This window comes from Ceratotherium simum, chromosome 3 (genome assembly GCF_057802395.1).
Source record: "Ceratotherium simum simum isolate JZ-2026a chromosome 3, ASM5780239v1, whole genome shotgun sequence".
Taxonomy (NCBI): Eukaryota; Metazoa; Chordata; class Mammalia; order Perissodactyla; family Rhinocerotidae; genus Ceratotherium; species Ceratotherium simum.
The window spans coordinates 16,201,710-16,228,294 of NC_141902.1; the positions used below are offsets into that span (position 1 = coordinate 16,201,710).

The 26,585-nt window shown below is 40.8% G+C and overlaps 1 protein-coding gene across 1 annotated transcript in view; it reads right to left on the reverse strand.

The window, feature by feature from the left end:
* The window catches only part of NPAS3 (neuronal PAS domain protein 3), an 827,327-nt gene extending 806,312 nt beyond the window's left edge, over positions 1-21,015 (reverse strand). Inside the window, exon 1 of the mRNA XM_087422742.1 lies at positions 20,816-21,015. Within this exon, the coding sequence (XP_087278868.1) occupies positions 20,816-20,865 (50 nt within the window). The 5' untranslated portion in view covers positions 20,866-21,015. The remainder of the gene's footprint in view (positions 1-20,815) is intronic.
* Positions 21,016-26,585: the final 5,570 nt, after the last annotated feature.

The window sequence follows — 26,585 nt, forward strand, 5'->3', positions numbered from 1 at the left end:
TAGGATTCAACAAGCTGTCTTCCTGCAGGTTTTCAGCTCCTACTCTTTCTTAAAGGATCACTGTTAAGTCTTACGTAAGTCCTTTGCTTTTTCCTAATTCCACGTTAAACACATAAGTATACACGTTGTATGAATAAAATTCAGGGATAAGAAAATATTTTATTTTACAGAACGGGACCCAAATAACGTCGTCAAACCCAAACAACTGTATGATTACATTTGACTAACTGATAGAGTAATGAAGAAAACCCATTTTTATTATTTCTGAATTAACAAAAGCTATAATAGTGCATAGAATAACTGCTCCCCTCCACCCAAAAAAGTCCATAATTTGACATTCCACTGTGGGTTCTTGGTGATTCATCTGAGAGGCTCTCTCACCAACTATCTTTGGAGCACAGGAAGAGATACAGCTCTTCAGTTTCCACTTGTATTTGAACTGATTCCTTTTATATTAGAAATAATATTCTCCTGTTCCAAGAAATATTCAAGGATAAAAACATATAATAAGACATGGCTTCTCCATGGCTACTGAAATAAATATTGTGTTTCTTGTTTCTCTCCCAAATTCATTACATGAGTTTGGTAATGACTGCAAAGAATATCTAAGTCAATGAAAAAAACATTATATAAATACAAAGAAAACATAAAAGTAAGGAAACCCTCTTGGATGAGCTCCCTTTTAAAGTTCTTGTGTTTGATTACTATCTTATAATCAATACTCTATCCCCTTTCCTTCCAAAGCTCCCTGATACATACTTGGAAGCCTAGAAAGAGCTACAGACTCTGCCTAATTCCACAATTAATTATAACTCACAAAAAACATAAATGGAAACTCACGTAAAACATTAGACATGGGGTGTCTCTTAGGTAATGTTCATAAAATGTTTATGCTGATTTACATAAGCCACCTGACTTCAGTCAACATATCCCTTTTTTGTCGAGTATGCTTAAGCCAAAATAGACTACAAAAAATAGGACTACTTTCATACTTACTACTTGATAAGTTCATAAAATAGAGTTTTCTCCTCAGTAAACCAAAAAATACTCAGGAATTTCAACACAAAGTGGTGACGCTGTTATTGAGGAAATGAAGCATGTCCAGCGTTTCTAAAACCAGCACTATGTGCATATTCATGGGGCCCTCACTGAACAGGTCCACTCCTCTACTATCACAGTCATAACTAAGTCTGTGTCTACCAGAAACTTAAACATGATTCATGCAAACTGCAGATTTCATGAAAGACAAGAAGTCTAAAAATGGCAAAATGACAACAGAATCAAAGTACATGAAGTATTTATTCATGTAAATGTACATGTAGTTTTCTGAAGGGTTACCTTATTTCAGTTGTCCAACCTTAACATCACTAGACTCAAGGTCAGTATTCATCTTTGGAGTCTTTATTTGAACTACAGTTAAAGCATGCACATACACACACACACACAAACACACACACCCCTATTAAATACTAGGCGTCCCTGTCAAAAATCAGGCTGGGTCAAGGAATAAAGGATTTGTGGTCTCTGGGACATAAGAAGCCAAGTTAATGTTTAGGAACAAAAACATCAAGGCATAAGTAAAGGAGTTCAAGAATTGGTCAAAATAAGTAGCGTGTCTGGAGACCAGGAGGTCAAAAGAGAGATTCGAAAGATATAACAAATTTCAATGGTCACAGCAGACAAGAGTATATGTGTCAGTAGTCTGACAGAGCAAGCTAACAGCACCACCATCAACACGTTGGTGCAAGCCTGTTCTGGGGCTACATTTCCTGCCCATGTATGTATTTATTTACCACTCACTCATTTGACAAATAATACACTGAGCACATCCTATGTGCCAAGCACTGTACAGTTAAGTCGGGTCCCTTCGAGTCTGAGGTGCCCAAGGGACATATGAATGCCTAGGGCCAATACACAGTATTTAGGTTTAGAGATCAAGAGAGATCCTGGTCGAAAATGAACAAGAGTGGTATCGTCAGCGTCTTTATTTTCTTTTATGAAGCCATAGGAATGGATGGCAGATTCCTTTAGGGAGAAGAGAACGAGATGAAAAGAAAAACAGGCCAGAACCCTGAACAACACACAGAGAACAACACACAGAGGAAGATCAGAAAAGCCTGACGTCCCGGAAGTCAAGGGAACAGGGCATCTCAAAAGGAAGAGTGATCAGCGGTGTTGAATGCCCCCAAGAGATTACAGATATAAAGACTGTAAGTGTCTAATGGTGGTGAGTCATCTTGGGTTTGGAGGTATACAAGGAAGTTGAATGTAGTTGGCTAAGAAAAACTGAACGTAATGGTAGGTTCATGGGTGAGGAAGAGGGTAGTAACACTTCTGGAAGCATTGGGTTATTTTGGGGGAAGACAGCTTTCATTTTAAAGAATTTATAGGATAACAAGAGATAAAAATCAAAGTAGAGAACAGGGGTCACAGGTTTCTTCAAAAAGAGAAACAAACTTTTAGGTAGCACTTGAAAATGGAAAGGCCCAACTTTAAGGGAATTGACGAAGTATATTTAAGGAAATGCTGAGTGAGTCTGAGATAACGAAGCAGAGCAAAGAAGAACGGTCAAAATGTGGAAGGTGAGCTGAAGTTCTCCTGCACTGATTTGGGGTGGGGAGCAGTGGATGTAACTGCAATGATACAAAAGATAGAGTTTCTACATTTAGGCTACAAAATGTTCTAACCTAGAAAACTCAGAGAAAATGACAACTTCCATAAGGCTAATAATGCTTACTGTGATTTTACCCCCAAATTCAGGATTTAGAAGTGCACGGGGGCCGGCCCCGGGGCTTAGCGGTTAAGTGCTCGCGCTCCGCTGCTGGCGGCCTGAGTTCAGACCCCCGGCCCGCACCGACGCACCGCTTCTCTGGCCATGCTGAGGCCACGTCCCACATACAGCAACTAGAAGGATGTGCAACTATGACATACAACTATCTACTGGGGCTTTGGGGGAAAAAAGGAGGATGATTGGCAATAAATGTTAGCTCAGAGCCGGTCTTCCTCAGCAAAAAGAGGAGGATTAGCATGGATGTTAGCTCAGGGCTGATCTTCCTCACAAAAAAAAAAAAAAAAAGTGCACGTTCCAGGGGCCGGGCTGGTGGCACAGCGGTTAAGTGCGTGCGCTCCGCTTCAGTGGCCTGGGGTTCGCAGGCCCGGATCCTGGGTGTGCACCGCTTGTCAAGCCATGCTGTGGCGGCATCCCATATAAAGTGGAAGAAGATGGGCATGGATGTTAGCTCAGGGCCAATCTTCCTCAGCAAAAAGGGGAGGATTGGCATAGGATGTTAGCTCAGGGCTGATCTTCCTCAAAAAAAAAAGAAAGTGCACATTCCACAAACTGAGATACAGAAGTCAGTCCAAAGGATGAGAGAGTGACTCAGTGAAAGAAAACTGAAATGTTTGCTGCTTTCGAAATTTCTAAGAGGAAATGCGAATGCAATATACATACTTGAAATAGAAAATAAATGCTTATAATGAGTAACACTTAAAGATATCAAAGATGAGTTACAAATTAACAAATTCAAATGTTTACAAAGTTAAAAAAAGTGTTAAAGAGCTTTTCACTGTGTCTGACACATAATAATAATGTAATAAGCAGTAATTGCTAAAATATTATTATTAAAACTGTAAGACATATGTGTAGTTGCTCAAATCTTCCAGGTAAAAAAGCATAGTCCAGAGATGGTCTGTGTTTTTCAGAAAGACAGCAATCTTCCTAAATAGATATTGGATGTAGAAGATCACTTTCACTTGGAGTTGGGAAGCCAGAGTGGATCTGGACAAAATAAATAAAATCACCATGCTAGAGCACCACACCAAATAGACATGCACAGCTATATCGGTTTCAGGAACTCAGTGCTCTCACTGGGCAAATAGGAAGACTTTGCATATTAGACTGAGTTCTCATTATTAACACTGAATAGAATTTTCAACTGTGTTATACAGAGTTGAGCTCTGTTTCTATTTGCATAGGGTGTATGTGGGGGGCACCACATATTTAGTTATATACATCAACACGTCAGATGTTATTTTGGTTTCAGAGAATTGGATGTGTTTCTTTACCTGTACATTAATAAATCTGTAGTTAAATTTTATTCCAAAAATTCTTCAAGACATACGTCAATATATCTGAATATGGCTAATAGGCATTGAAGACAAAATTTAGTGACTACAGATAATAAACTTTGGAGGAAGTGAGCAATATTCAGAGTAAAGAGAGAAAGGAATAAGTATATTTGAACTACTGATCCATTCTTTCCCTAGAGTCATTAATTATTTCATTTCTTTATATATATTAAGTTCAAGCAAGTTTATCAAGTTTTATCCCTCTACTGGCTTGTATGAAAGTAACGATGTTCACCACTATTAATCAATCATGGTAAATAGCTAAATTAATCATGGTTATTTAGTGTACCTTTATACGAGATTTTCTGTGCAAAGATTTTTGTTATAGGTACTATGTACACAAGGCCATGTGATGGCTGAACTACACTATTAGAGGAGAAATCCCCAGAAAAATGTCAGCTCTCTTTCTAGACTGTTCGATTTTACATGATTGAATTTTTAAATTTTTGTCTAATCAACTTAAATTATTATAGGTACAATTTTGTGAAATATAGAATTAACGGCATTCAAATTTTATGGAACTATAATTGACCATAAAATGGCTTTAATATGATTCTAATTGGAAATATTCCATTGTTTCAGAATTCATTTATTTGGTGGTAACATTTGGAGGTAAAGAAACTGTCAATGTTATATTTGGTTCTAACTGATTTCCTTGGTTCCTTGCTTAACAGAGAGTTGTGACACATCTTGACCCTAAAACTATTCTCTGTAGAGTTATGGGGGTATAATCTTCAGAGAATCCAGAATAGACAATGTAAATAATTCAGCTTTGAAACCCGGAATACACTAGAAATTTCTAAGCATTGGTAAAATATTTACAATTACAAAATGCTTATTTTTCCCTATTAATTTCTTTTTTAATCAGAGGTCATGGGGTATGCAAAGGGTAGTTGTAGATTTTTGACAGATATGGGGAATTCCTGGGATGAAATATAACTATGAAATAGGCATAATTAGAACTGGAATTCACTCATTCCTTCATTCACAAAATCTCTTCCAGGAATGTGTTCCACCACTGGGCATGCAAAATAAAGGAGACTGATTTCTTCCCTTCCAAAAAGGTCAAAATCTATGTAAAAACACAAGTACAAAAGAAACTATAGCTTATTTCTTTATCATCCATCATTTTGGTTAATGGTCCTCTATACTGGTTATGGATATTTACAATTTTAACAATAGATTCTGATGATGAACTATAAGCTGCTTCTCAACAGACAGCCAATTTCTATACTCCATTGTCACTTCCTCAAGAGCATCTTCCAGTTTGATATTTTAGCATCATCTCCAGATATCTGACATTTATGTAAATATCCCCATTGCAAAGAATAATTATGGAATGTATCTAATAGAGAATATTTGGTTCTGAATGACTTCATTAGTTATTATACCATGTTTTGATAACTAATTTGCACTAAATTATATTAGTATGGTATTGTTAAATCCTATGGGATAAAAACTGGGCTAAAAGACTGAAAAAGGGGGAAGCAAAGTGCCAAGTCATTGGGCATTGATTGGAGGAGAACATCTAATGTATACTTGGATCTGAAGCCACAGATTATTCTAGCCAAGCCTTTTAAGTGAGCTATACCAACAAATTATGGCATATACAGAAGTGCAATGCTATGCAAAAGATAGGAATATACTATGACCCATGCCACCATAACTCACAAAATGAAAATCTCTTCACAGCTTAACGTTATAAAAACTATGCAGGAAATAGAACTACAGATTATAACTTGCTAAACAAGATCATAATCTCCTCATAACAATCTTTAACACCTTCCATAATGCTAGACGTGATCTGCAAACTCTTGGTTGACTTGTTTATGTCATAACTGTAATCATTAGCTTTATAGAGATAGTTGCTATGAAATCAGAAGATAACAAAAGTGATGATTTAATATAATTTCGGGGTGCAAAAAACTTAATACCTACAAGTCCATGGAGAGTATTAAAAGGCAATATTGAAGAAGGGACCTATAGCATCCAGTGAGCCCATATGAGGTGAGGAGCAGCGTACAGGAAAGGGAAAAACATTATGATGCAGGAAGGTGATGTGGGAAAATGGAGAAGCCCCATAAAAAAGAATGAAAATAGAAAATAATCTCCAAGAGTCAGAAGGTAGCTAGTATGGTAAAAAGATATCATATTCCATCATATAGTTAAGTCAATACAGACTGAGGCTTGAGCCCAGTTTCAAATCCTTACTAACTGTGACCTTATCTGTAAAGTGGAGATACTGACAGAACCTATCTTCTTGAGTTAAGGAGAAACTTAAATGATATAATGCAAAGATGCAAAATTAACTCTCAACAAATTAAAACTTATGGATAAATAGAGCAAACCAGGAAGAAAGCACACTTACAAAATAGGACAAACAGCTACTGTGATAAAATACATGTCATGAGAATGCGAATACGTTAACATCATAAGGACCTACCACTACTGAAGCAGCTAACCCTATAAAAGCTGGACGTACTGCATCATATGAAATTTTGGGAAGATCACATTTTTGGAACCTTTGTCATTTTCTCTCCAAATAGTTGACTTCATGTTGCATTAAGCTCAAAAAAGCTCTAAACTATAGGACTATTTCACCACTAGATCCTCTCATCCCTTCTACAATAATCTCCATAACAGTGGTTCAGGCTGTTGAGAGATAAGTCTCTATGGGTCTCTTGCATCTCTGCCCATCTTGCAGGCAAGACATTAACTGTCCTTGGTTCTGGACTATCTATTCAAGTTTGTTTGTATAGAGAACAGCCTTCGAGGACAGAGCTAGTGTTTCTCCCTCCAAAGGAAAGGGAAGACATATCTGCTGTCCATTCTAAAAGATTCAGGCTCCCTAAGCTACGAGTTCCTCTTGGAACACAACCTACTGCACATGCAGGTATTATCCAGCCTCTCTGCATCACCCTGCAGGAACTGGGGCTCAGAGAATTGCCTTAAAAACTGATACCCTGGCTACTGCAAATGCTGTATTACGTTTTTTTTTCATCTCTGATCCAAGGGTTTTGCATTTTCTACCAGCATCCATGAAACTGTGGCAAGATAACTCAATAACTTGCAAGTAGGGTAAAATCTCAGACTCTTCACAGCTCCTGACACAGATTTTCAGGGAAAATATATCCCCTTGAGTAACTGATAAAAATGTATGAATATGCCATTTCAGGAGATCCTTGGATCCCCCGAAGCCAATTCACTAACTGCTCTAACACTGATGAACAAAGGGTTAAAAATTCCCATTTACATCAGGAGAGGCCACACTCAGTCAGGGCCTATCAAAAGGCTTTGTGACCATGTACGGAACAGATGCCACTGACAAATGAATAACAGCAAAGTATAGCTAGATACAGTAATGTCTGCCCTTGGAACAAGACTGGCTAAATGAACCCGACTGCCGAGGAAGTGGGAAAGGGTCTTGTGAAGCCTATTGTGGTCTGGTTCAAGCTAAGTCTAAACACCTGCTGTGGATTCCTTTCTACAAAGAACACCATAGCCATCTATAAATTCCACATTTAAATTCTATTTCAGCACTGAGTAGACACTTCCAACCTCGGAGTCACGACATACCACCCAATCCTAAATTTCTTCACTTTGTGGTAGCTCTTCACTACGGTGAGACTTTTAACTAGATAGAAAATATAGTTACCAATGAAAATATGTACAGCACACGTATTTAACCCAGCTCATGATGTTTATCCATTTTTATACTCAATAATATGAGAAAATTAACACACTATTTCTAAAACAATGTCACTATGAGATGCTGTTAAATTTTCAGAAGTATTTCAGCACTTACTAATGTACCTCCTGGGAAGGGGCTGACTTATGTGTGTGACAAGCACAGACAGACAAGGGCACACTAAAGATTCTCCATGTTCTATTAATTGAAAATTTGTTTATTATTAGTTTCTTTTAAAAAATAAAAATAAGCTTCACTCCCAACTGTAAATTGTTCTAATCAGATTATCTTCTAATACCTACCCAAAATTAACTGTGAGAAAATAGGGTTTTGATAAGTGAGGGAAAGAAAGGAGTTACAGAAGTCCAGTCTACACTATACCATGCTTTTTTATTTTCCTAAATGTTTTCATAATAGAAAAATGGAAAATTATCTTTTGAGGAACAGAGTGCTTTTAGGGAAAAATATTTTTATCAGAGGTGAATTTAATCACTGACAATTAAGCATAAAATAGGTTTAAGAGATAAAATACTCAATCTACAGATAATATATAGAATATAGGTATAGATAATCTACATATGCAGAAATTAGGCAAAGAAGTTAATTATCTCATAAGAATATACTTACAGTTTCTATTAATATCATTAATTGGAAGTTTTCAAAGAAAACAATAAGTGACTAAATGATACATCTATTTAAAGTCATTAATCTATTAGAAGCAAGAAACCTCATCCAATCATAAATATTTAAATCTGTCTACACTACCAACACTAAATCAGCTCACCTTTACAAGTAAGGGAGAGGAAATAGAAGAAAGCTCCTTTGAAAAGCAAGGTTAAAAAGAAACAAATAATTGTTGTAGTTTGGGCAAATATCACACTACAAAAATTTATTCCTTTATAAATGTTTTAGGAACATACAAAATTTTCAGAGATTAGTTATTCCCCAAAGCACTTGCCTGTCCATCAAATATTACATTAACTTCCTTCTTTATGGTCTATCATCTGGTTTTCAAATATTTCCAGAGTTGTTCTACTGTCTTGATTGAATTTAACCAACAAAATGTATTTATCACTAAACACTTTTAGTGTTTTTCTTTAGTGCTACATTGAGTCATGTGCATAATATGTCACTTTAAAATATAACTTAATACAGCCTATTGCTTCCACTGCAGTGTCCCTCTAGACATTCTTGCAATAAGAAACTTCCCTTCAAAGATGTTTTCATAGAAGAAAAATATTTAAATATCCTATATTTTATTGATTGAAACCTACATGACAAGCATCACATTTGATCCAAAAACTTTAGTTTTTTAAACAGTTTTATAAATAAGGAATATTTGTAAATGTTAATACCATTAGAAAAAAATCTACCATATACCTCAACTCATTATTTTGTATCATATACCCACGTAATCCAAATCATGTAGTCACAGATTTTTGTAGCTGGAAGGAAATGTTAGCAACTGAATATACATATGAAGAAACTGAGGCTCTAAATATTTAAAGGACCTGTGTAGAGTACAACTTCCTCTAAAGATAATGAAAGACTGACACTGGTGATCAGGATTTATGCCATGACTTGCTCCTCTACTAGCACCCAACAGGCAAGTAACCAACGGTAATTCCTAACGGATTGTCCTGACAATCTCGATATCCACGGCCTCCTGTCTCAAGTACACATCTATCACTAAGTCATGGAACTCTTGCTTTTGGCCTGCCCTTTGTTGTACATAAAAATTGACACCCTTTGGTACAGCTTGACTTTTAGGGATCTCTTCTGACTTACGCCCTAGTGTATTTTAGCAGCAGTTTAAATATCCTGATCCAGGGATGTCATGGCATTATTATTACCATTATCTTTTACAATATACAAAACCACATTAGCTAGAGGATGGTGCTATGTCATAAAAGCGCTACACCCCAATCATTTCTTTGCAGCCACATCAACACCGTGCAGAAACAAGCCTTGGGAAATTCTTAACATTCTGAAGACAAATATAAAGATGTGGGACTATTCTTTCTTTTCGCTAAGAATGTTCTATCTAGTTCGTAGCTGACTGTATCAAATCTGAAATGACTGGGAAAAAACATACCTAACTTTCTACAGCTATAAGCTGCCCTACAGTAATGGGAAGGAATCCATTTTATTTTTTAAATGATACTGATTTTCTTGTCCTAAAAACAAAAAATATGAGATTAAACCTTATGGATGAAACGACGTGCAAGAGCAGTATAGGTTATGGAAAAATATGCCTTCATAATGTCTTCTGCTATCTGCGTGGAAACTATAACTCTCGCATATATAATTCCATTATACTTTTATAATTCAGGGTTTTGAAAATGCTTTTGAACCATTAATATATTTTCCTGGTTAAAATTCTTTGAGATGTTCTTAACAAGAGTCTTAGATAATGAATTTGGGCAAACTCTGGAACAGTCTTTACAGTATTATCATTCTCATTAATTTTCGGAACTACCCACTGTGTTGAGATGATTGTCATGGGCCTAAGACTTCAATTTGGCTAAATATTTTTGCATATATTTCAACATATAAGTAACTAACAGATGTTTAAATGTTAAGTTCGTATACAAAAAATGGTTAAGTGTGTTTACTCTAATCTCATGATTTCTTTGCAACACTAATGCTTATTTTACTATTTCTTTATGTATTTCACAATTTCCTCTATGCTTTGGTCTACAATGGACTGATAATTCCAAAATTTCTTAAAAGATAACAAAACAATGCTTTAAAACGTTCCAGAATTTAAGCCATTTATGCATGTATAATATTTAACACACGTAGCATGAGTAGGTTTTTAAAAGAGAAAACCTTAAATAGTAACTCAAACATTATTTTTATAAAATATATGGAGTTCATGTAAAGCATAGGGCTGTACTTTTTTGGTTCTTTTTTTTTTTTTAATAGAAAGAGAATTTTCCATTTATATTCTTATTTGGCTTTAGCAACCGGATATATGAGACTGCCCCAACCTGCCAGAAAAAGATGGCTTGGAGGCTAAAAACAATACAACTTTTAAGAGAGTTAATGCAGTACACAGTTCCACACTTTCATCCAGTTTATTCTTTTTTCTTTGCCTTTTTAGTTATCTCTGAAGACTGCTTCTGTTTCCATTGTTTCATCCTTTCGCATTCACATATCAGAGCAATAAGTATTTCATTACTGGTTTATCTGTCCAGAGGCTTGAGAAGCGCTAACAATTAACCCTCCCTTCACAGTGATTGATACAGGCTTTGCTTTCAATTTGTTCCACTACACAGATCATGAAATTCTGAATGCAATCATCCTCATTGACCTACACTTTCAAACACATGGCTACAATGAGACGAAAGTAATTATTAAAAGGAACACAGGACTACTGAGATCTGAAACAAAGTCTTTTAAAAATCTGTTAGATGACCTTCTGGTAAAATTGGCAAATTTTGATGTTAAGCAAAATGATACCTTTGTGTCCCTGTCTGGAAATATTCAATGCAAGCTGATCAATGTATATTATGGTGTTTGCACTGACTACAGTATGTACTTAGAAAATACAAAAAGCCATTTCAGAAGTGTTACAAACGAGTTAAATGGTTAACATTTTAGCTTAATCTGTCTAAAATTTTTTTCAAGGAAACTAAACTTCCTGATTTATGTATAAAAAACAAACATTGACCACAGGAAAGAATGAAGGTTGGAAAAGCAATAACTAAACTCTATAAGAAGAGTTGCATACCTGAGCCCTACATCTTCCCTCTCCCCCTCCCTTTAGATGAAGATTCACAGGAAGAAATGAATACATTTTTCACAAAGTCTGAAAAATAGCTTCAAATAAATATTAACCTACTGCAATCGATATATATGAGGAATGGAGAGGGGCTAGTGGGAGAGTGGTGACTACAGAACTATATTAAAACAAGGGTTGCAGTTAAAGAAAATCAGAGTGGAAAGTGAGGCAGCAGGCCTGAGGCTCTAATCACAGAACAGAGTGATGGAGATGAACCAATACTGCATGGATTAGCAATGAATTATTTTGAACCGTAATCATATGCCTGCACAGAAGAGAGGCAAAAACTAGCCATTACTCATAAACTGATCTGCTGATTTCTTGAGAGAGGGAGAGAGAGGGAATGAGAATAAATTCATATGCTAAACTAATTCAGAATAATGAAAACCTAAAGATGTGGTTACACTTCAAGTAACATTCTATTTTTAATGTCTGCCACATACTACATAACATGGAGTGTTTAGAGGATAAACTGTAAAGTGCTTGGATTCAAGTGGCTTAAACCAACCATTTCTTCTAAGATTAGGATGTGATATATCTACTCCACTCTCCATTCTTCCTTGCCCAATAAAACATTTCTGGTAACTTTAACACCCCCTAAATATAACATTTTAAAGTGTTCAGTTATAAAGAAGAAACAGTATTCAAGGAAATAACTTCCTTTGGATAATCTCAAAAATTCATAGCAAATGAAGATTCAATTGTTAGAACTAATTCTGTTAGGAAGAAAAAAAAATCAAAACTGCTGGTAGCAAGAGATTCCTGAGATTCTTATGAACAGCCCGTTTAAATGAAGAGCACTTTAATCAGTAGAGGAATCCTCACGTTTCTAATGTCTTGCTGTGCATTCTGCAGGTTATAGGAGCAGCTGGTAGAGGTCATATATCTTTTGTGAGCATCCCAAAAAGGCTCACTGCCAGACTGTTAAATTATGAATAAGCAATGAACAAAAGAATGCAGATACGGTGGTGACAAGATAATCCAAGCAAATTTATCTATGACAAATTTCACAGGATTAACAAATTACATTTACACAGAACAATAAAAATGTGCAAAAAAAATGACGAGCCTACTTTTCCTTACAGCATTAGGAAAACAAAAAAGTCACCAATCCACTGCATACATTTAAATTTAACCCGACCTAAAGTGAGACATTTATAATACATTCAAGATATCTTTGCATTATTTTCCCGGTTTAGGTAGACATATACAAACATGGTATCTCTGGTTTATATTTTATATATAAGTTATGTTGCAAACAGTGTATATAGGCCTTATATATAAACCACGTACACCCTATATAGAAATCTTGTGCAATAAAAAAAAATTATCCCATTCATATATATGAATAGAATGCACATGTTTTTCAGAAATAGATTCTGAGGAATAAATGATTTTTATAGGAAAAATGCTCCCTCAATCAGTGTAATACATATCAGTTACTAAAATATCCTTATTCATTGATGTCTCCATTTTCTCACACAAGACAGTTAGGTTCTGCAGAGAGTTTCAATCATTCCATTTGCCTCTACCAAAATACTGTTGTCTTTCTGAGTAAAGTGCTTCTGGATGAAGTTTGGAACTAGGATCCTTTTCTGCAGTGTTACAATAGCAGAAAAGAAAATTCATCAATTGCGGAGGAGGGTGTTGATTTCAGCTATATTCATGTAAAGCTGAATATTAATAATATTAACATTAATATTATTAATATTCAGCTATCCTAATCCAATATTAAATTTTTCTTCATAATAAAATTCTTTTTATAAATCTTACAAATGAAAAAGCCTCAGTCTATTGAAAGTAATGAAATATTACTGAAATGAACTATGATTTCATAAAGTGGTCTTAAAATGCTATGTGGCACTACTTTCCAAAACATGTGCTAGAGACTTAAGTTTTAATGTTGTATACAACCTAGGTTCCCAAGTCAGAGCCCTTTAATTCTGCATTAGCATACTGATGGTAATAAAATACTGTAATCAGATCTAATTTCTCTTAAGATGATCTGAATGCTGTGTTAAATTCTGTAGTCTATTTTTCACTTATACTTCCTATTGGCTGCTGCTTTTTACCTTTAATATTTTAGCAAAACATGTCTCTAAATGAGCCCTTTCCAACATTTTATAGGGCAACCTATTCTTTACGTAAACAAGAAATTTTCTGAATGTAAAAGTCAATATTTAATTAAGATACACAAGCAAAATACTCAGCTCTTTCAACCACAAATACTCAAGCCTGCCTATCTAGTCCTTCCAAGCCCTGAAATTCCTACTATACAGTTCATTTTTTGAAAAGAAGCTACTTGGTTGACAGTATTACATTCAAAACCATAAAGATAAATGTGGCATGCTTGTCTACTACCTCAAATCTAGCACATGTTCCACAATGAGCAGTGATGGAGTCAGATGCTACAAAGTTTCCTAAAGTATAGTTTTTGTCAAAGAACTGTTACATACCAGACCAACATCTATGATTACCGGCATTAAAGAAATAAAAATGTTACCAAAGACCAAAGACTTTTCCTTCTTGAAGATACCACAAGTGTGTGTGTGTGTGGGGGGGGGGGTACTAAATAATGATCTCATCATTTATGTATTTATTGTGGTCCACTTTTTAAGGCATTATGTTTTTAATTAAATGAGTTAATTAATATATGTAAAGCCCTTAGAACAGTACCTGGCACACAGGGCCACATAAATGCTTCCTGTCATTATTATAATGCCAGATATGTTGGCAGCAGGCCAAGTGGTATGAGTCCTTATATATGTCAAAAGATAATATCCAGAAATACAGTTAGATACTAAAGCGTGTTATTCTGAAAGCTCTATGAGGCTGTTTCTACCCACTCAGTGGCAAAACTATCACAAAATAAAAATGCCTCTACTGTAATCTTTGGACAAACGGGCACACTCTGGGGCATGGATAACCCAAGCAGACAAGGTCTTTCAGTACTTCATAGTCTATGACCAAAGACGGGTACGTACATGGCAAACTGATTCTTCTCAAATCATTCAGTAAAAAGTATGCCCTAAACTATGTATGTATAGCTATGGAGCTTGCCCACAAGACTCCTAGAATATTAAAGCATGGAAGGAGAATAATTTAAATATTGATTCTTCCTCTAACTTTATAAACACTGTATTTCTGAAATTCTCCAAACATCTGACGAGGGAGCAAGAAGCAGAGATCTAATTCACCATCCATAGTGTACACGGTCTTTTCTACCAGAGTTCCTCTGGCATAGGCTCAGAAATCCCTGACTTCAAAAATCCAAAACTGCAGGCCCCTCCACACTGCTGTCAATGGACATTTCTACAAAGACAAACCTGAACTACGTTTCTAACTCTGCCACCTTCCTTGGGAACGAGAAGCATCTATTTTCTCCTCCATAAACGGGAATATTATCACTTCCCTCCTAAGGCAGCGAGAAAACTAATGAGAAAATGTAAAGAATTTAATACAGGGCCTGAAATACAGTAGTGTCCAAACAACATTTATTATTATTATCATATATGACCTCTTTTTATTTTTAAATCCCATCAAACATCATTTTTAAAAATTTGCTATAATTTCACTTACATTTATATAGCATATTTTTCTTTCCTCCAAGAAGCACTAATCATTTTATAGTCATTAATTACAATATTTTACAAGCTGAATGACTGTCTTCCCTGTACACTAAGCTAATAGAAGTCAAAAGAGACAGAGAGCTTTATTTATATTGCTATGAATTCTGCACTTCCTACTCTTTCAAAAAAGGGTATTTTCTGGCTCTCTATAATATTTTGCATGTCCAGCATAAGTCTATAACCAGAGCAACTGTTCTTACAGGGGGCATGATTCCCCACCATCCCTGGCACAAGTCACAATGGTTCATAGTAGACGTTCAAGAAATAGAGCTGAATGAATGAATCAATCAATAATTACAGACGAGGGCCACAAGCACTTTGGGCCAGAGTAATATGGGATTTTCATCTGGCTTCTCAGGATTTTGTACACAGGACCACAAGCATTCCAATTAATTCAACAGAACATTATGCTTCAGAAACACATACAGACAACAACTTCAAGTGTTGTTCCATCTTGTCACTGCCCCAGTCGTCTCGGATATAGTAGCAGTCACCTTACTCTTACCAAGCCATGTCCTGCTTATGCACTGCAGTACTACTAATATTACTACAAATTATTCCAACTATGTAAGGTTCTATCAAACTTAATAGTGCAAACACCCTATTCACACTAATGGAGCCCAGCGCAGTAAAAATACCATTCAGTTACAGTTGGTTTATTACACTGCCCAATAAGAAGGGGGGAAAAAAGTCACTATTTACTGTGAAAATACTAACATCAATAAATGTGAAGCAAACATAACTGAATTTTCCCATAAATTCTGGAAGTTCTTACCTAATCATAGTACAGATTTAAATATTTAAAGTTTCACATATTCCATTATGTGCAACTTTGGTAGCACTTAAATTTTGAAATTACTATTTAATCAATTAAAATTTTCAACATACTCACTCTTGCACTAAGTTTCAGCCTTATCCATTGAAAGCAACTAAGGAATGTCTATAAAACATCTGAAGTTAGATTCTAAGCCAATAGCAATGCAGAATTTTTTAAAAATTAATTCAGATGATGAAATGCTACAATGTAGAAAAGGTTGCCACATAAACATAACAGGGAAGGGACTAGTTCTGTTCTCAAGAGTGCTTAATTTTCTTTAAATTTAGTGAGTGGCATTCTGCATAGGAAAGAGGATCACAAGAATTGCAGTAAAAATAAGAAAACAAAAATAGAGCATCTAAGGTTTACATTGGGGTCATTATTAATAGTAAGGCACTTAAGGAAGTTTACAGGGGAGAACATTCCTAGGAGGGATTCAGAAATCTTTTTGACATATTCCCCACAAATATCCCACAATAAATAAAGCTCTACAGCTTAAAAAATAACTAAATAAAAGCTACACTGCCTAAATTCTGCCCCCCTCTACCCTTTCCCCCCGGAAAGTGCTGCTTTACAAAAGCATCTTGTCATAGAAAATCTCACCACAGGACAAGGGATCCAGGGCATCAGGTCCTGTTTCAAACAGATGCAATTTGAACATGCCAGTGGACTGCAGACTGCAATCTGGGGCAGAGCAAAAGAGCCAAGGGGTTCATGGAAATTCTGCCATTCCCATAAAATAGCTCTACTGTAGGGGCAGTAGAACTTCAAGGGAAAATCAAACTTCACAGCACTAAAAATATCAAGCTGTTCCAATGTGTAGATTATATTTAAATTGCAATGTAATTCTAACCAATTCATTGCTGAGACAGAGATTAATTTCACATAACTTTTAGTCAAAAACAAATATCATACATATTTTTAAGAATATGTAAATACATGGGGACCAAAACTTTATTCATAATACCACTAGGTGCTGAAAATACTTTATGGAGCTTCTTTCCTTTTTAACAAAAGCATCAAATAATGTTGAATTCAAGTTTGCTCATTGTAACAAATCAAATCTAGTAATTGGCATGTAACAGATTTGGAGTAGCTATGTGTCTCTCAATTCTTAAATCAGAAAGTAGAAATATGAAAAGATGTTGTAACGTGGGAGGGTCCTACATAATAAAGGTCATTATAACTCCTGGCTCCAGAGCTAGACGAGCTAACACCCTCTCCGGTGGTTCTATGTTATGCCCATGCATTACAGTTCTTGTTGACAGTCTGTTGCCTTGGAAATATTTCATTATTTCAGTTTTTCCATTTGTAGACCCTTGGCCTTGTGATATGAAGGCCATCCTATTTCATAGTTTCGATTATCATTTAGGCAATCTTGTGGAGCTATTTATATATAAGCAAGTGTTAGACAATGCATATCATCATTTATCACTCTGTGTTGTAGCTTACACTGTAGAGAGAAATACTTCCAAAAAAGTCTCCACCGCGACCTTTACTTTTTAAACCAAAAGCCCTGTGCTACTGGAATATGCTCTGCCAAGCAGCATGGGCATATCACATGCTTGACACTTCGGTCTCATTTTCTTGGTTATACATCCACAGAGTGGAAAAACTCTGTGGTAATGCTATATAATTCGCAGCCTATTGGAGTTTAAAGACAAATCAAACAACTTTAAATATACAAGGTTTTCACCTTGTTCTTTCAGGCTCTAAAGAGGTACTTTCTGTGTGTATGGGCCAGAGAAATTTAAGGAGTACTAAACTATAACCAACGACATTATTAAGAAAAAGATTCTTTTTCCAAAATTTACTCGGGAAGCATTATTAGAAGGAAATGACTTTTGTACTGTATTATTACACTCAGGTCACATATTTCATAAATAAACAAGACAATTCAAAAGATGTATTTTTTCTCTATAAGTTTTTGATTACTGGTGTATTTGAAAAGCAGTAAAGAATTGTGTCCATAAATGCCTTTATGAAATCAATGATTTGGAAACCATTTTTTAAATAAATGGGAGGATATCACTCAAAGCATGTCCACAGAAAGTCATCTTTTATAAACATATTTGTGTTCAACCGTTACAGAGAAATACTACTACTAACCAACAAGTTCCAGGCACAAAGTTCACATGAAGGTGAAATGATTCTACTGGGTTGAAGCTAGTAACTATGAAAAACAACCCCCTCCTGAACAAACCATCTGACTTCCCATTCCTCATTACAAAACCAAATCAACTAACACGTGTAATATTTACACTTAAAGTGTTAAGAGCATTTAAAACCCTAATAACAAAGTGAACCCTCCGGGCATAAAACAACTGTTTGGATAACGGGCCAAGTTTGTGGTTATTACTGCTTCAAACATTTAGTTTATAACTCCTTCCTTCCTTGCCTTTATATAGTTCCTTCTGCCCCCTACCTCGTTATTACTCCTCCCTCTCCCTACAGGTTAAACCTTCTCAGATCCAACCTTTAAAATGACAGCATCCGAGCTGAACAAGAAGATGCTATTAAAGGGCATTAAATTAAATACAGTATATCCTCCTACAACTTCAATCAGAATTTCAGACCAAGTGTTATTTAGTTCAGCTCTCAAGTGGAGCAGAATAACAAATCGAGCACTTTGATTTACCTTCTTCGAATGCCAAATGGAGACAGGTGATAAAGAACGCACTCATGCACAGGCTATGAAGTTTCCTCTAGAAATTAATTCTATCTTCAAGATTCCTATCTCAGAGAAATTCCCAAAATGGCACACAAATAGGCCTCTGCTAGAGAGATTACTGGGGCCATCCCAGTAAATACATTTACTACCAACAGAACTGAGGAGGAAGGAAGGGAGGAAGGAAGGGAGGAAGGGAGAAACGAAGGAACAGAGGGAATTATAAACTTCTGATTTCAAAAAGTGTTCATCACCATGTTAAATTTAAAAAAATATTAAAAACCTTGCACAATGCTCTAAGAAATAATTTTTCTACCTACAAGAGTCAAGTACTTAATATGTGAATTCTTCATAAAGCACTAATACTAAACGCTCCTTTTAGCTATATGAGTTGTCAGATAGTTAATGCTATACACATTTAACATCTTTAAAAACTGGATTATGTATGATCTACTCTCAGGTATATGATTTATATAGAAATTATCTAGAGTTTAGAATTAGTCAATTTCGTACCCACTTAACAAAATTACTTCCTTAATCCTGACAATTCTGCCTTCCCCCATTGCATGAAGGAAACAAGCAATAGCGCAACTGAAGCTTTTTAAATGAATAGCTTGTTTAAATATCTCCCTGCCTTCCCTTATGTAAGCTATAGGTTAAACGCTATATTTTATCAAAAATAAAACTGCCCAAGTAATAATAAGTAAATCTTACACCTACGGACTTCCCTCAACTTCTTTTCAAGTTCACTTAAGCCTGTGAGGAAAGTGCAAATCTCTGCTGCGTGGTGGGGGGCGGGGGACAGATATCTAACTGCATTTGCTTCCTCAGGAATCAGTGGGTAACATTTCATACTTCCTACTGAGCATTTCCTCTTCGGAGACAGAAAGAGATATTCACTTTGCTCAATCCAATATGCTATATGCAATTAATGTCATTAACGCTGCCAATTAATAGCAAATAGGATTCCAAACAAAGTAGACTGGGTGGACAGCAGGAGGGAAAACCACGTGGGGCGGGGGAGGGGGCAGTCGGGGGGGCGGGGGGGACTTGGTTACTCTGAAATCTAACAATGCCATTCACGTAGGACGGCTAAGGATATTTTGAATACAAACTCCCTTTCCCTTTGCCTTTAGTTTAACTAACTTCAAGCAGACATGCTCCGCTGAGCCCCTTGCCTGGATATGCAATTCTCACCAGGAACTTTTTAAAACACAGATCCCCAAACAGTAACTAACGGGGCATAGATACTCCAACTGTTGGCACAATTTGGATCTCGCTGTTCGCTTGCCTACTTGGATAGTAGGGTGTTCTTTATTTTTCTTTTTCTTTGGGGGAGCACGGGAGCGGAGAGGAGGGCAAGAGGAGAGCAGAGGGGAGGGCAGAGCAGGAGACCCACAAGTTGCCGAGGCTCAGGGCGCAGCCCGGAAGGCGGGGAGGCGGCGGCCGCGCGCCTCTCTGCGCTCGGCCCGGCCTAGCGGCTCCGCGCGGAGACAGCCCCTCCGCGACACATTCCGGGCCTGGCGCGAGCGCCGCGCTCCCCGCCCCCGGCCGCCGCCGCCGCCGCCTCCTCCTCCTCCTCCTCTCCTCCTCCCCCTGCTCGCCTGCCTTCCCTCCCCCTCCCCAGCCTCATTCCTTCCTCGAGAGCAGCTGCCAAGGGACCTGCAGCGGCCCCGGGGATCCCCCGGCCCCCACCCTCCCCGCTGCTCCCCGGCACACAGCAGCCCCTGCTCTTTCTTGTTTGTTTCTCTTTTTTTTTCTTTTGCCTCTTTTTTCTTTTTCTTTTCTTTTCTTTCTTTTTTTTTTTTCTGTCGGCGAGTCACTCTATTCGCCGAGCTGAGGAGGTGCGACCGCTCGGAGAGCCTGGCGCCGCCGCCGCCGCCGCCGGAGCCGGTGGCTGCCGCAGCCGCCGGGGCGGACAATGCGCGCGGGGCCCGCGGGCGAGCGCGGGGCCGCCGGCCCGGACGAGGTCCCGCGGGCTCCGGCCCGGGAGGCGGGCTGCGGCGCGGGCCCCGCCAGCGCGGCGGCGGCGGCGGCGGCGGCGGCGGCGGCGGGAGCAGCCGCCCGGCGGCAGGTTCAATAAACAGAAAAGTGTTACCGTTCTCGCCTGGAAGGATCCTGCTGAAAGCTGGGCTTGGTGGGCGCCATCTTCCTGCTATTTTTTTTCCTCTCTTACTTTTTGCCTCTCTCCCCCCTCCCGGGCCGGGGGGCGTGGGGAGGGCGGGGGTGTGCGTGTGCGTGGGGTGGCGGGAGTGAGTGCGGGCGTGCGCGGCGCTCAGCGGCGGCCCGGCGGGCGGCGGCCGTGGCCCTGGCCGTGGCCGTGGCCGTGGCGGCGGCGGCGGCGGCCGTGCTGCCGAGGCGGGGAGGCTACGGAAAAGTAGTGGGGCCCGAGCCTCGCCGGCGGCCGGCCGGCCCCTCGCGCCGCCGGTGCCTCTCGCCGCAGGTCGCCGCCTCCTCCGCCGCCTGCGCCTTCTCCTCCCCCTGCTCGCCCGGCGCCGCCGCCGTCCATGCGCCGCAGAGCCCCCGCGGCCCGGGCCGCTCCGGCTCCCGAGACATGCCCGGCGCGGAGACAGGCGACCGGCGGCGGCGGAGGAGGGGGAGGCGGCGGCGGGGGGAGGCGGGCGCGCGGCCCCGCGGCAGCCCGGCCCAGGGCCCCGCCGCCTCCGGTTCTCACCCTCGCGCGCCGCCACACCCCCCACGGCCACCCCCCGCCACCGCCACCCGGAGCTGGCCTGGTGGCAGGTGGGGCGCACACCCTCCCGGCGGGGGGCGGCCGGGGCCTAGGCCAGGAGGGGCGGGGAGGGGGAGGGCACGCAGGGGGTTCCCAGCTTGACCGCTGTGAAAGTATTTCTGGGCATTTTCCAGCTGCTTTGCTCCAGAGCGCTCTCTCGCACGCAGACACACACCCCCCTTTTCTCTCTCCCTCTCTCTCTCTCTCCCTCTCTCCCTCTCTCTCTCTCTCCCTCTCTCCCTCTCTCTCTCTCTCTCTCTCTCTCTCTCTCTCTCTCTCTCTCTCTCTTTCTCGCGCTCTCTTTGGGGGACTGGGAAGCCCGGCTGCCGGAGCAACAACGCCACTCAGTTGCAGTTTCGAACACTTCCCTTCTCTGGAGTATCGCAGCCAGGGGAAAACACACACAGAGGAACTGGGAGGCCACCGAGCCGGCTCGGTCAGGACCCTGTCCCGGGCGCGCCTTCGGGGACAGAGGAAATCAACGCGATTAGGGAGCACGCTGGCCAGCGGCCCCGAGAGCCGCTGGGCGGGCGCGGTGGCAGCACAGGCACCGTGTGGCTCTGGCGCTCTCAGCAGCGTTTCCAAAGCCAGAGCATCTGCATTATTCACGCACACACATATCTGCAGACCCCAGGGTTCACAGATGATTCCCCAGAAGTTTAAATGCGGTTAGATACAAACGCCTCTTCCGACTCGGTTCCTGGTACCTAGGACTGGACCAGACCACGGGCTTCTGGAATCTGGCCCAGCCGCCTCCCCATTTTACAGCCCAGCGAGGCCTGGAGAAACGGCCCCTCAGTGCAGGGCCAGTGCTGAAATGCTATTACCTGGGGAGACCCTGGTCAGAGGGTTCTCTCCGCTAAACCACTCTGCCAAGTGTGGGCAGCGTTTTAGGCAGAGACTTGGGTCAGTCATGTGTCAACCAGGAAAGTATAAAGGACTCCCAAAACACATCCACTTTGAATAAATGAAAGAGCCAGACAGAAAACATCAGTCCTATGTGAGTCTTTGCATTTTACTTTAAACTTAAGAAAAAACAGACCTGAAAAAGGATCCCATTCTGTCCTACTGTTCCAGTGAAGTGGAATTGAGAGTTGGAAAGTCCAAAAACACAAGTGTTTTTCGTGGTGGAGGTTTTTAGTCTGCACGACAGTGTCTGACTTCTCCTTGGAGTACACTGTACACATAGGAGAAGATGAGAGTGATTGAAAAATGCTCTTAGGTGCAGAGTGTCGAGTATGAGATATACACGGGCTGGTAGGGAGGGGGAGAAGTTGCCAATTGGAAGTTTTGGCTCCAGGACAGTCAGCCTAGGGCATTTTTGCCCAAAGATGACAAATGAGAGAAGCTTGTGTTCTCCCTACAGGTCACTCTTTGCTTGAAAAACCCCCACCCCTGTCACTCCCTCATCAGACTCCCCAAAAGTAGTCAGTGCAAAATATTTTTTTTGTAAAATGATGTGTCATCCTTCATGTTAGCAATCATATCCAGGTCTTGAAGTGGAAACTGTCTGCCCTTCATAGCCCCTAAAGCGTCACATGTTGGTGGCCTACATTCCTGATAAAATGCCAGAGGACAGGGAACTCCTGACTCAGACCCTCCCTTAAAACACCTGCCAAGACTCTTCTTGCCCCACACGACTCACTCTCCTGTCCCCAAATTAACGAAAATTAAAGGCTGTAACAGGTGTCTTCTTATCTGAGTGACGAAATCAAAGAATTTTTCACAGCTACACCTTCTCTTCTGTCAATATGACAGAACATGAAAAGAGAGGAAGGGAATAATACATCCCAAAGGCTAAAGTTTAGAGGTGATTATTTTTAAACCTTCAGTGTTTAGAACCGCGGTGGGAATCAGAGACTTGATAAAGTGGCCCAAATTCAAAGATGAAGGTGGAAGGCATCGGTGCAGCTTTCAGCATTGGGGTGAGAGACTATGGAGGATGATCTCTGGAAGCTCCTGACATGCAGAAAAATTGGCCCTGGGAAGATCTTTATGGTGAAGGACACCATCATCTAAGAGCAATCCTACAGGCTGAAAATTCACGGCCGCCCTTACGCCCAATTTATATCTTATGGGTTAGTTGAAGTTCTCCGGAGGTCCATGACATCGTCCAAAGTCTGTCTGACATTTCTGACCCTTGACTCCCTATTGCCTGCACTTCCTAGTTAAAGTGACTGCCAGATTCCATTGTCATTTAAATGTTTTCTAAGTGACAAAAAACCATACCTGAACCATGAAAAGGAAAAATCTAATTCTTTTCTAGTCCTTTATGTTTGAAAGATTCCCAGATCTTTTGTATTAAAGGTTCTTGTAATCACTGAGGTAAAACAAGACTAAAATAATTTAGATTAAAAAATCTCTTCAACAAGGAATAGCTTCTTTTTGAGTTATTTTCAGTACTCTCTTTTTAAAACTTCCAACAGTACTCAGAGCATATAATGAAGTCTTCTACAGAATATTTGCAAACTGGGCATCAACTTGGAAAACAGTGTGTTATGCAAAATCTGTTCTGGTTGCTGGGCCATTGGTTAGAAGGCACAGAATATGGCAGTGATAGATTATCTTAACCTTTTCAGTTTAAACACTGTTGGTTCAAATCAAAGGTTCTCAAATCAATGGAGTTTGAAATACAAGGTAAAAATAGGGACTGTTATTTGAATTATGCATTGTGTGTATTTTAAGTTAAATGCCATTGGCAAATCTCTCAGATGTTTAATTGTGTGCAATCTGGGAAACACAAATATTTAATTTCACACTTTCTTGTGTTCTTTTTTCTTCCATCTTATATAAACTGAGTCCCACAAATGGGGAGATTACCTTTCATACTACATTGTTAGTTTTTCTCAGCACATTTTTGTGGATTGGATTTTTTATAAAATATTGGAACATCGCAAGTTGTCCTTAAGGAAAAACTTTCGGGTTCTAGGACTGTTGGTGGTGGTAAATTTTTCCCTTTCTTTCTAATGGAATCAAAGAATGTTTACTATTTCAATGTCACAACTAAATTTTTTTTAAAAAAATCTATAAATGTTTGGGAGAAATGCAAACAAGTAACACTTTAAAACTTCCTTCTCACCACCTAGCCTAACTTTGTAAAATTTGCTTTCTAACTTGCATTTCTAAATCTTACGCATTTGCATTATAATACGTTTAAGATGAATATTTAACAGCGCCAAGGAGACTCGGATTTCATGCTGTATTTCCCTGTAGTAACAGGTGACATGATAACGCTATTATGTAGAATTGCAAGTCTACAGCTACACGTGAAAATCGTTCTTATTCTGTTTGGAAACAAATGATCAATCAGCCTCCGGTGATCAATTGCCCCCCTGGCTGCCCGTCAGCGCAGGTCCGCACCCGGCAGAGGCATTGAGAAAATTCCGCTGAAGGGGACGGGGATCCCAAACTTTGCAAAAGCACCTTCTGCGATGTCTCAGACTTCGCTGCAACTCCTTGGCTACGCGGGGCTGAGGCTCTGGATTTGGGGCCAGGCAGAGGGCAAAAGATGATTTTACTTCGCCAGTACACTGGAGTGCCTTTCAATTCGAATTGTGAATTATTTTTTTCTTTCTCATCTGTAGAACGAGGGGCAAGCAAAGTGAGCCCCGGAGATGTGCATGTGTGTTGTAACGCATAATACAGGAGGTAAAGTGAGTCCCACCCCAGCACCCCGGGGCGGGGGCACTATCCCAGCCCAGGCGGGACTACTCACCGCTGCTGGTAGGAGGTGATGCCCTGGACGTTCTGCGGGGTACCGTTGGCCGCGGCGCCGGCCCTCCCCATGCCCGCGCCGGCCGGCACCCCCGCGGCTGCCCCGCCGGCCGCCGCGGCCGTCACCTGCACGCTGAAATCCGGAAAGATTCGGATCATCGCCGCGGCTTCGGCCCCCGGGCGCGGCGGCTTTGGGCGAGGGCTGGCGGGGGCTCGGGCTTGGGCTCGGGCGGCGGCAGCAGCAGCAGCGCGAGCAGCGGCGGCGGCGACAGCAGCGGAGCCAGGCACCAGCCTGCAATCCCATTAGTGAGCCGCGGCCACTGTGCGCGGCGGAGAGGCGCTTTGATGTGCGCGCAGCGGGCTGGGGGGGCCGCGAGCGCGAGGAGGAGGTGCGGGGGGCGCGCGAGGGACTTGCAAACAGCAAAACGTGTCAGGGTGGGGCCTTTTTTCCCTTTTTGGGGGGGGCGGTGGTGCTCCCCCCTCTTTCCAGGATGTTGCTCTCACTGGCTGCTCAGGCTGCGCCGCGCGAGCCCAGCTGAGGGAAGAAGGGGAGGGGGTGGCGGAGGAAGGATGCACCGGGAGGCTTGGTGAGGACTTGGCCAGTGCAAGGGAATGACGGGCAGCGGAGGGTGCCTTTTTTTCCCGCCCCCTCAACACACACGCACACTCATACACACACACACACCGCGCACTTCCGACCCAAAGTGCAAGACAGGCGCGCTCTCTCCCCTCTTTTCTCTAGAGAAATAACCACCATACAGTCAGGCTCGCGCCTCCCGTGGCTTCCAGCAACCTGGATTCCAGCCCGCCCGTGCAGGAATGGGGGCGCAGAGCCTCCCTTCCCAGCCAGGACCCCTCTCTGCCCGTCTTCTGCACACCAGGCAGCGCGAGGGTTGCCAACTGCAAGTTGGACTACTGGAGAACTTGATGCTTATCGAGGAGGGTTGGTGTGCAAAGGGCGGGGGGTGGGGGAGCCGCTTTTGTGCAATGGAGAGTTTGTTCCCTTTATAAGAAGGGACTCCCCTCGCTCTTGGTGGGCGGGCGGGTTGGTCTCGGACAAACTTGCGAGGTGGGGACTGCATGTCCAGCTAGAGGGATCCGAGTGTGCCCCCCATGATCCATCTCTATACGCCCCTTTGGAATGATGAAACGAATAAATTAGCAGCCACAACTGAGGCGAACTCTGAAAATTCCAACCACCAGGGAAACAAAAAGAGAAAACACGTGCATTTATTTCCTCCTGTCTCCCAGTTACTTCTCCACATTGTTACGTGGGTGTTTCTTTAGGGGGTGAGGAGGGATGCCTTTGGTTTGGGCGCGCCTTTTTGGTGACTTGCACTCGTTCTTGCCTGATTAATGGGTGGGGGCGGTGGGAGTGGGTGGTTTCTCCCACCCCCTGCCCAGGACCCCCTGTTGCCCCACT